Genomic DNA, 10,717 nt, shown 5'->3' with positions numbered 1-10,717 from the left:
CTGTGAGCATCCACTTCTGTGTTTGCCAGGCACTGGCATAGCCTCACAAGAGGCCGCTATATCAGGATCCCTTCAGCAGAATCTTGCTGGCATGTGCATTAGTGTCTGGGTTTGGTGGCTGATGATGGGATGGATTCCCGGATGGATTTAGGTTTCAAGTGTGCTATGAGAACACGCCAGGGTCAGGTTTTACATCGTGTTCACTCTAGTTCTTCAGTGCCTAAATAAGTGTTACACTTTAGACAAGGAACTGCTGGCACGTGTGCTGTTAAAGGTGCTAGTTAGTTACTCCCACCTGGAGGTCATTTGTTCCAGCACATAAGGTCTCTTACTGTCCTGTTTTTCATTTCCTCTGTGAGGTTTGATCTTCAGCCTGAGCAATGAAGCCTTTTCTGGCCCTACTGGGGCTCCTCCTGTTTCTTTCCTTTATGAAGACTCGTGCTGATGATTGGTCAGGTATCACTCATGACTTAGAGGGTTGTAATTTCTTAACATGTGCTGAGGGATGTGGCATTTAGACTTTTTCATATAGATTGGTCTCTTTCAGATGTATGATCTTAGAATGCCACAATTCTACTGAAGCTAGACACTGTCCTAACTTAAGTTTTTTTTTTTTTCTTTCTCCAGCTCACTTTTTCTTTTGACCCTTTTCAGACCATGTCACATTCTGGGGGCTCAGTACTTGAAGTGAGTAAGTTTTAAGGAAAGTGGAGTGGCCTAGACAGTACAGAGGTATCCATTGGCTGTTAAGAACTCAGGAATCACTGGGCTTGCTGGTACACACCTTTAATCCAGCACTCTGGAGGGTTGGGGCCGGGGCCGCAGGCTCCTCTCCATTTCCATCCCTGTAATTCTTTCAGACAGGAACAGTTATTGATCTATAACAGACTTAATCTGTTATAAAGCCACAGTAACTGAAAGGAAAGTTCAGCTCCTTGTAGTAAGGTGACTAATGATCCAATGTCCTCAGCTTAAATGCCAACGAGTCTACTTCAAGCAAACTAGAATGCTTGGTTGCCTAAAATGAGTGTAGACTCTTAGTTTGAAAGTTTAGAATTACAATAAAAAGTTCTGTATTTTTGTCAAATTACTTTCAACAAGATAATGCAGTCTTGATGCTAGGGAAGTTGCAAGACTCTCAATGGATTGATTAGTGTGTTCGATTTCTTTTTATTAGAAACTGTTTAAAGGCAACAGCTCTAGGAATTGTATTACTCTCCACTATCTCATTATCTGGACTTATTAAATTCCCATTGGCTTGCTTCTTTTGCTTACGTTTACTTAGGATACAGTGGCAGTCACAGTGCGAGTCCCTGTGGTCGGACACTCTAATCACAGCATCGTCTCTCTATTCACATGGAAGATTACTAACCAGCCATTCCTCTGCATATTTCATAATTTCACTTCAGCTTCAGAGAAACAGAAGTATAGTTTGCAGGCATCTGGTTTTTATTCATAGTTCATTCTACAGCTTTACTTGGCTCAGTATTATTTAAAGATATTTGTAGCAGCGGTTTGGTTTATTTTAATTTCTATTTTGTAATACATGAAATGAATACATTGCAAATTGTTTTTTTCTTATTGTTAGGACATCTAATGTGTTATTTATTGGTGTGTGTGTGTGTGTAGAATATTTTCTCTATATATTCTGAGTTAAAAAGAGAAATGTGGTATTATCTTCTCTCAAATTTCATGCACACAGAATTGTTTGACTGTAGTGTTCTTTTTTTTTTCTTTATACTTAGGTTTTTCTTTTTGTTTTTACTTTTAAAAATTCTCTCATATATTACATCCCAAACAGTTTCCCCTCCCCTCTATTCCTCCCAGTCCCTCTCCCTCATCTCCCTTCTTCCCCAGATTCACTCCTCAATTTCCTTAAAAAAATAAAACAAAACAAAACGAGCAGGCCTTCTAGGAATATGAAACAAGCATGGCTTAGTAAGTTGGTTACAGTGTTCTTGACGAGTTCTGATCACTACATCAACCCTTGGCGCATTTATGTATCATGAGGCTGTGGGGAGAGAGGTGAAGACAAGGGCTAGTAGAGGAGGAGGCGTTGATCAGGAGTGCAGAGCATGTTCTGTCCGTCACATATGTTACAATCGAAATGTGTCCTTATGCCCCAGCTGTATAAAATGCTGACTTTGAGACTGGTGCATGGTGGCTCACACCTTTAATCTCAGCACTTGGAAGGCAGAGGTAGGTGGATCTCTGAATTCAAGGCCAGCCAGAGTTACATAGTAAGACTTGTCCTAAGAAAAATACTAACTGAAGAGAACAGAATTAAAACATTTTAAATGTGTATAGATTTCTCCCCCTGACAGGCTTACTAAAAATATATATTTGGTATATAGGAGTGTATGTGAGTTTCTTAGGCATGAAGTTATCACAGGTGATCATCTTTTATAGACTTGCTTCTCTAACATGTTTTATTTTGTTAGGGGATGAACTCTTGTATTAACTAGCTTTGCTCAAATGTTCTTTGATGATTGCTATGCAGCCTATTAACAGAAATATTCTCCTTTCTTTTTCTTAGCCATTCGTCTGCAATGTGCCAATCACTGGTTCTATCTCAGGATCAAGGCTACGCTATTTCCCAACATTTTTATGGAACCTGATGAAGTGTTTTTAGGATTTGGCTGCCCTGTGACCACTGTCTGGCCAAATGATATCTATGAATTTACCTACCGTACTAACTCCTGCGGCATTGTCAATAAAGTAAGAAGGAAAATAGTGTCTATGGTCCCTTCCTTGGGACCCTTCCACAAAATGGAAATTATAGTTTCTATTTGTCACACAGCTGTATTAATGTCTTTAACATCCAGGACAAATGATATTAAGTTGCTAGCTGAGGGTAGAGACCAGTTTTCTATATATTATAAAGTAGTTCCCCAAACTAGTTATAGCCCATGACATTTGGCTAGCCTTAGGTGGATGGGACTAACATTGGTTAAACATCACAAAAGTCTTTAGAGTTCCTTATTGGGGGAATGGATAGGTTAGTTGTGCATATTGCTGTGTAACAATAACTGGGATTTTTGAGGTGATTAAGAAAATACAAGTCAGAGAGGCTGTGCTGTAACAGTACTTATTAAGAGAATTGTACAACTTTGACAGGTTGAGATGAATGGCAGATTTGGTGACACAGGAAGAAAGTTTTAGATGGAGCTAAGCATGCATGATACAAGAGTGCTCATGAAGTGCCCTTGGAGAATGACTGTTGGGTGGAGGAGAAGCTGGTCTGTGATGAACTCAGCTGTGGCCAACCCTGCAGATAGTTTAGCACTCTGGTCAGAGAACTGATTAGAACTGGAACTTCATCAGGGCAGTTGTTCTTTTCTTATTTTATTTTATTTTTTAAGAAATGACACAGGGTATGGGGCTGTATCTGTGCATCTCAGTTGCTAGAGTGCTCATCTAGCATGCACAAGGCTCAGTGTTTAGTCCCTAACAGCACAGAAACTGGGCATGGTGGAGCACACCAGTAACCTGTGCTGTTGAGGACAGCTGATTATATGAGTCCCAGTATCAAAGCAGATGTCCAGAGTTAATCATTTAAGTGAAATTCTCAGGAGTATTGATTCCAAATGCATTTTGGCTTCTCTGAAAGCTGGCAGTCTCTGCAATGAGCAACACTTTTCCTTCTACTCTGCCCCTGGAAAGGAGGTGTAAAGCACATGATTTTTTTTGGACACTAAGATTTTTTTTAAAAAATATGAAATGAAGATCTGATCTTTCAATTAACAAGTATTATGTGGCTTTTACATCCAGAAAGTGTACCATATTGAACTCTTCTCTTTATTTAAAAGTTAGTTCTGCATTCCATGAGTAATTGTTGGAAAATGACCTTTTCTATTTGAGAACTTGAAGTACTTACAAGCTCCTACTCAAGTCCTTTGAAGTCTCCTGAGAGCTGTGAGATAAACAGAGTTACATTTTCTTTACTCCTGTAGGTTCTTTGTGGTGTCACTCTGCTGCAGACGCAACTTACATACATCTCAAAAAATGCTTCTCTACGAGCTAAGATGAGTTTGTCCTGTGTTCTGCACAGGTGAGTGCAGTATGCCATGCACCTGTCCAAGGCTCTGGCTTCCCCTCGACCCTTTAGATAAGAGACCCCAGCCCTACATGTTAAATCACACAGCCCAGGGTGGGCATGGACATGGGTATAGGGGTATGGTGGTAGGAGGAACCAAAACCTAATGGGAATAGAAATCTCTCTATCCTTGGCCCTGGGTTTTAAAAATTACAGTTATCTCCTAGAGTGTTAGCATGCTGGAAGAGAGAAGGAGGATAATCCACTTTTCCAATACTAGTCAGAGCGAATGAAGACCTCACCGGTGTCACCCAGCTAATCACTCAAATGCTCTAGAAATAAGACCACACTCAAGTTTACTCAGGACACAGAGAAAAAAAAATCCTGAAAGATACAGCAGTATATCAGAAAAATCAAGGCCAGAATGCAGCATAGGTCGTGGGTGCATGGTGCTGAAGCCACAGGGGGAGGGGGCAGATTCAAATCACACCCATAGGGCGAGATTGAGCTTCTTTCTGTATCTTATTAGTTGATCCCCGTGAGAAAGTCTAAGGTGTAGATCATTAGCAACTTTAATCAGGTCTTGGCAAAGTTATGATAAACTTGGCAGGGTTTTAGGGAACAATCTATTAGATTTCTCTGTTCAGAATCATCTGAAGAAAAACATTTAAAGGTATTTAATATCTACAGGGATCGGCCCCACTTAATATCTGACCCAGGGTCCAGCAGAGGCGGCAAGGATCAGCTGAGAGGGCAGGGATGAATAATGAGGAGAGCCTTGGCTGGCTGAGCCTTGCATCTCTGAGTAGCAACCAGGATGCTTGCTTATGCACAGCCCACAAAGGATTCAAACTCATGATTTCAAAAGAAATACATTTTTTTTCTTTTGTGATACATTTTATTTTTTTTTGGTCCCTGGACAAATGTTACAACTACAGAGAGAATAGGTATGATCAGTCTCAAATAATTTTAGACTACGTCAGCATTTATGACATATGACATTCTGTTCTTCAGGGAAGTAAAACATTAAACAGAAGAATATCTGAGTCAGTCTAGACAAGTTCCCAAGCCTTGAACAGTGAGTGCACACTGATTGGGGAGTTAGCCTAGCTTAAGTTTTAAAGCTCTTCCAGGCTGCAGGCTGACTTGCTCCATTCATTTGTCTTCTTTTTGTTTTGTTTTGTTTTTGTAGTTAAAAGACCTCACTGTAACTTAATGTGAGCCAGTCATTTTTTTTTTTTAACTTTGATTTTTTTTAAAATTCCTTAATCTTTTTTTTTTTTTTTAACAGTCCAGTCTTTATCCCCCTCTTGGTCTACCCTCTGAATATTCCACATCCCACACCTCCCCCCACCCCGCCCTGCCCCTGAGTCTCCAAGAGGATGCCCCCACCCACCCAACCTCCCACTCTCACCCCACCAGACCTCATCACTCCCTGGTGCCTCAATTCTCTTGAGGTGCATCTTCTCTGGGTCAAGATTCAACAGTCCTCTGCTGTATGTGTGTAGGGGGTCTCCTATCAGCTGGTATATGCTGCCTGGTTGGTGGTCTCATGTTTTGAGAGATTACAGGGGTCCAAATTAATTGAGACTGCTGGTCTTCCTATACAGACACCCTCCTCCTCAGCTTCTTTCAGCTTTTCCTTAATTCAGCCATAGGGGTCAGCAGCTTCTGTCCATTGGTTGGGCGTAAATATCTGCATCTGACTCTTTCAGCTGCTTGTTGTGTCTTTTGGAGGGCAGTCATGATAGGCCCCCTTTTAGTGAACACTCCATAGCCTGAGTGATAGTGTCAGGCCGTGGGGCTTCTCCTTGAGCTGGATCTCAATTTGGGCCTGTCGCTGGGCCTCCTTTTGCTCAGGCTCATTTCCATTTTTTCCCTGTAGTTCTTTCAGATAGTAACAATTATAGGTCAGAGTTTTTGACTGTGGGATGGCAACCTCATCCCTCACTTGATACTCACTTTCTGCTGGAGGTGGGCTCTATAAGTTCCCTCTCCCCACTTCATCCCTTTGGGTCCTGAGAGTCTCTCTCCTCCCAGGCCTCTGGTACATTCTGGAGCCCCCCCCCCAAACTTCCTACCTCCTGAGGTTGCCTGTTTCCATTCTTTCTGCTGGCCCCAAGGGCTTCTTCAGTCCTGTTCTCCCCACCTGATACCTGATCATGTTCCCCTCTTCCCTTCCCTGCCCCATTCCCACCCAGGTGCCTCCCTCTTGCCCCCTTCTGAGGTTGCTTTTTTTCTCCCTCCCAAGTGGGATTGGGGTGTTCTCACTTGGGCTCTCCAACTTATTAATGTTTTTGAGTTTTGTGGATAGTATCCTGGGTATTCTGAACTTTTTTGGGGGGCTAATATTCACTTATCAGTGAGTGTATACTATACATGTCATTTTGGGTCTGAGTTACCTCACTCAGGATGATATTTTCTAGTTCCATTCATTTTATCTAGATTTTCCAGTTTTGTTGAGTATAGGCTTTTGTAGTAGGATCTGATGATTTTTTGAATTCCCATAGTTTCTATTGTTATGTCTCTTTTTTTTTCATTTCTGATTTTATTAATTCTGATGCTGACTCTGGGCCCTTTCGTTAGTTTGGCTATGGATTTATACATCTTGTTGATTTTCTCAAAGAACCAGATTTTGGATTTGTTGATTCTTTGTTTCTATTTGGTTGATTTTAGCCCTGATTTTGACTATCTCCTGCCATCTACTCCTCTTGGGTGTGTTTCTTTCTTTTTGTTCTAGAGCTCTCAGGTGTGCTGTTAAGTTGCTAGTGTAATTGTTGTAACCCCTGAATTATCGATACTTGAGAGACATCAGTGTTGTATACAGTTTACCTTTTCGTTCCCTGCCAGAGGCTCCCAACTTCCCCCCTATGGCTGTATATGGGATGGATCCCCAGGTGGGGCAGTCTCTGGCTGGCCTTTCCTTCAGTCTCTGCTTGACACTTTGTCTCCATATTTCCTCCTGAATATAGGAAGGTTACTCGTTTGTTTGAGTTAATTTTATATCCAGTCATTTTACTGAAGTTTATCAGTCACAGGAGTTCTCTGGTAGAGTTTTTGAAGTCACTTAAGTATACTATCATATCATCTGCAAATAATGATATTTTGACTTCTTCCTTTCCAATTTGTATCCCTTTGACCTCCTTTTGTTGTCTAATTGCTCTAGCTAGAACTTCAAGTACTATATTGAATAGATGGTGAGAGAGAAGGCAGCCTTTTCTAGTCCCTGATTTTAGTGGGATTGCTTCAAGTTTCTGTCCTTTTAGTTAGATGTTCGCTACTGGTTTGCTGTATATTGCTTTTACTATGTTTAGGTATGGGCCTTGAATTCCTGATTTTTTCCAAGACTTTCAACATGCAGGGATGTTGAATTTTGTCAAATGCTTTTCAACATTTTTAACATCTAATGTGGATCAAGTGTTTTTTTTTTTCTTTGTTTGTTTATATAGTGGATTACATTGACAGTAGAGATCCCATAGAAATTAGTGAAGTCCCTCTTGGGTACTGTGATAGTTGGTCTTACTTGAAGACTGGAATCTAGGAGACATAACTATGGGTGTGTCTGAAGGGTGTTTCCAGAGAGGAACTGAGTGGGGTAGGGCTCGACCTCAAAGTGTGTGGTGTACCTATATTGAGACCTACAATTGGTGGTCCAAACAAGCAGTGTCACCTGGATAGCCTTCTTCCTGAGCACATATTTATAGTTGTCATCACTGTCCTCTGATGACATCATATTTTATCTTTTCAGTGTTTCAACATCAAGCGAAGGCCACCAGGTCTCCAATGAGCCTCAGGCCTCTGAAACAAGCAGCTCTGAGGCTGCTGAAGTACCTAGCTTCATGGATCAAAACTTCTCAGTGTTCCATTTCTCCAGAATGCAGGTGGTCTGGTGACTTCTTATCCCCTTTTTAAAAAGGCAAATTTCAATTTTAAATAAAGTGGAATGTGACCTTCATGTATTCTTATTTTTTAAAAAGGAGTTGTCCCTGCTTTTAACTGTATAGAATCTGATTAAGGAATAAAAATTTCCCATTAATGCTGTGTCTAATTATTGAAGGACTAATGTGCATATTTTAAGCCTAATGATCACAGTTATTTTTTCTTGAAAAATTTTTACTATAGTATTTTATTCTGGGAGAATTTCAGGTATGTATACACTGTATTTTGATCTTATTCAGCCCTCCTATTCTTCCCCTTAACTCCTCCAAAATCCATCCTTCAGCCTCCCTACCTCTTTCCAACTTTGTCCTTAAAAAAAAAAAAAAACAACCAAAAAAACCTAGTAAGGGTAATTTATTTGTGCTTCTCTCATGGAAGGAGGAGTGGGAGGTGGCTGGCTCTCAGCTGAACTCAAAACCACACCCCATCACCAGGTGCACCTGGTCCTGCCCAACTGCATGTGGGTTTGGGAGATGCTAATGTCCTCAGGAGTGAAACATTAAAAGGAAGATTTCATCTACACAGCTTTTTAGAACTCATCACCTAGGCTGCGGTGGGACTGTTCTGTGATGTCACTGTTTTGGGACTCACTCATACATATCTAAGGTGGCCCAGTAAACTCGTGAGTTCATCAAGCTAGACTCTGGTTCTCTGAAAGAGCATGTGCTCTTTTTATTATTATTTTACTTATTTACATTTCAAATGTTCTCCTTCCCAAACCCCCCTCCTCATCCCCCTCTCATTTTCCTCAAGAGTATGCTCCCCTACCCACCCACCAACTCCCGCCTAACCCTTCTAAAATTTCAATGGGGCAACAAGCCTCCACATGACCAAGCCCCTCTCCTCTCATTGGTGCCAGATAAGGCAGTCCTCTGCTATATATGTAGCAGGAGCCATGGACCCAGTCATGTATACTCTTTGGTTGGTGATTTAGTTCCTGGGAGCTCTATGGGGTGCAGTTAGTTGATATTGTTCTTCCTGTGAGGTTGCAATCCCCTTCAGCTCCTTCAGTCCTTCTCCTCTAACTCTTCTATTGGGGTCCCCAGGCTCAATCCAATGGTTGGCTGTGAGTATCTGCAGCTGTCTTAGTCAAGTGCTGGGAGAACCTCTCAGAGGACAGTCATACCATGCTCCTGTTTTCAAGCACTTCTTGGCATCAGCAATTGTGTCAGGGTTTGGTGTCTGTGGATGGGATGGATGGCAAGGTGTGGCAGTCTCTGGATGGCCTTTCCTTCAGTCTCTACTCCATTTTTTTTGTCCCTGAGTTTCCTTTAGATAGGAACAATTCTGGGTTAAAAAATTTGAGACGAGTGGGTGACCTCATCCCTCTACTGGGGGCCATGTCTCTCTACTGGAGGTGGTCTCTTAAGGTTCTATCTCCCCAGTGTTTGGTACTTCAGCTAATATCATCCCCACTGGGTCCTGGGAGCCTCTCATATGCCTGGTGTCTGGGACTTTATAGTGGTTCCCCTTATTCACCACCTGTCTTAGTTAGGGTTTTACTGCTGTGAATAGACACCATGACCAAGGCAACTCTTATAATGACAATATTTAATTGGGGCTGGCTTACAGGTTCAGAGGGTCAGTCCATTATCAAGGCAGGAGCATGGCACTATCCAGGCAGGCTTGGTGCATGCAGAGATGAGAGTTCTACATCTTCATCTGAAGGCTGCTAGCAGAATACTGGTTTCCAGGCAGCTAGGATGAGGGTCTTAAAGCCCACCTCCACAGTGACACACCTACTCCAACGGGGCCACATCTTCTAATAGTGCCACTCCCTGGGCCAAGCATATATAAACCACAACATTCCACTTCCTGGTCCCCATAGGCTTGTTTAAACATATCAGTCTATGGGGGCCATATCTAAACATAGAATAATGCAAAATACATTTAGTCCAACTTTAAATGTCTCCACAATCTCAACAATGTTAAAATGTTTAAATCTCAAAAATGTTAAAAGTCCAAATGGGTTACAGAACTAAACAAAGAATTCTCAACTGAGGAAACTCAAATGGTCAAGAAGCACCTAAAGAAATGTTCAACATCCTTAGTCATCAGGGAAATGCAAATCAAAAGAACCCTGAGATTCCACTTCACCCCATTCAGAATGGCTAGGATCAAAAACTCAGGTGACAATACAGCATGCTGGTGAGGATGTAGAGAAAGGAACACTCCCCCATTGTTGGTAGGATTGCAAGCTGTTATAACCACTTTGGAAATCAGTCTGGCAGTTCCTCAGAAAATTGGACATAGTATTACCTGAGGACCCAGCTGTACCACTTCTTGACATATACCCAAAAGATGCTCCAACATATATTACAGCCACATGCTCCGCTATGTTCATAGCAGCCTTATTTATAATAGCTAGAAGCTGGAAATAACCCAGATGTCCCTCAACAGTGGAATGGATAAAGAAAATGTGGTACATTTACACAATAGAGTACAACTGAGCTATTAAAAACAATGAATTCATAAAATTCTTAGGCAAATGGATGGAAACAGAAATATCATCCTGAGTGAGGTAACCAAATCATAAAAGAACACACATGGTATGCACTCACTGATAAGCAGATATTAGCCCCAAAGCTTGGAATACCCAAGGTACAATTCACAGACCACATGAAGCTCAAGAAGAAGGAATACCAAAGTGTGGATGTTTCAGTCCTTCTTAGAAGAGGGAACAGAATTTTCATGGTAGCAAATATGGAGATAAAGTGTGGAGCAGAGACTGAAGGAAAGGCC

At 41.5% G+C, this 10,717-nt stretch overlaps 1 protein-coding gene across 1 annotated transcript; it reads left to right on the top strand.

The window, feature by feature from the left end:
* Nucleotides 1–380: 380 nt before the first annotated feature.
* Nucleotides 381–7,929, top strand: LOC110330410 (oocyte-secreted protein 1-like). The gene is made up of 4 exons (XM_021210501.1): nucleotides 381–456; nucleotides 2,537–2,718; nucleotides 3,954–4,051; nucleotides 7,785–7,929. The coding sequence occupies exons 1-4, from the start codon at nucleotides 381–383 to the stop codon at nucleotides 7,927–7,929; spliced, it is 501 nt and encodes a 166-aa protein (XP_021066160.1).
* Nucleotides 7,930–10,717: the final 2,788 nt, after the last annotated feature.

Source organism: Mus pahari, chromosome 1 (genome assembly GCF_900095145.1).
Source record: "Mus pahari chromosome 1, PAHARI_EIJ_v1.1, whole genome shotgun sequence".
Lineage (NCBI taxonomy): Eukaryota > Metazoa > Chordata > Mammalia > Rodentia > Muridae > Mus > Mus pahari.
The sequence above is the reverse complement of the archived record's forward strand: the minus strand, read 5'-3'. Positions and strand labels throughout refer to the sequence as shown.

What these genes read in the sequence shown, in the direction of transcription:
- LOC110330410 (XM_021210501.1), top strand. Translation starts at nt 381, where the DNA reads ATGAAGCCTTTTCTGGCCCTACTGGGGCTCCTCCTGTTTCTTTCCTTT. An exon ending in TCGTGCTGATGATTGGTCAG is followed by an intron (nt 457 to 2,536) that starts GTATCACTCATG and finishes TCTTTTTCTTAG; the next exon opens with CCATTCGTCTGCAATGTGCC. An exon ending in TTGTCCTGTGTTCTGCACAG is followed by an intron (nt 4,052 to 7,784) that starts GTGAGTGCAGTA and finishes TTATCTTTTCAG; the next exon opens with TGTTTCAACATCAAGCGAAG.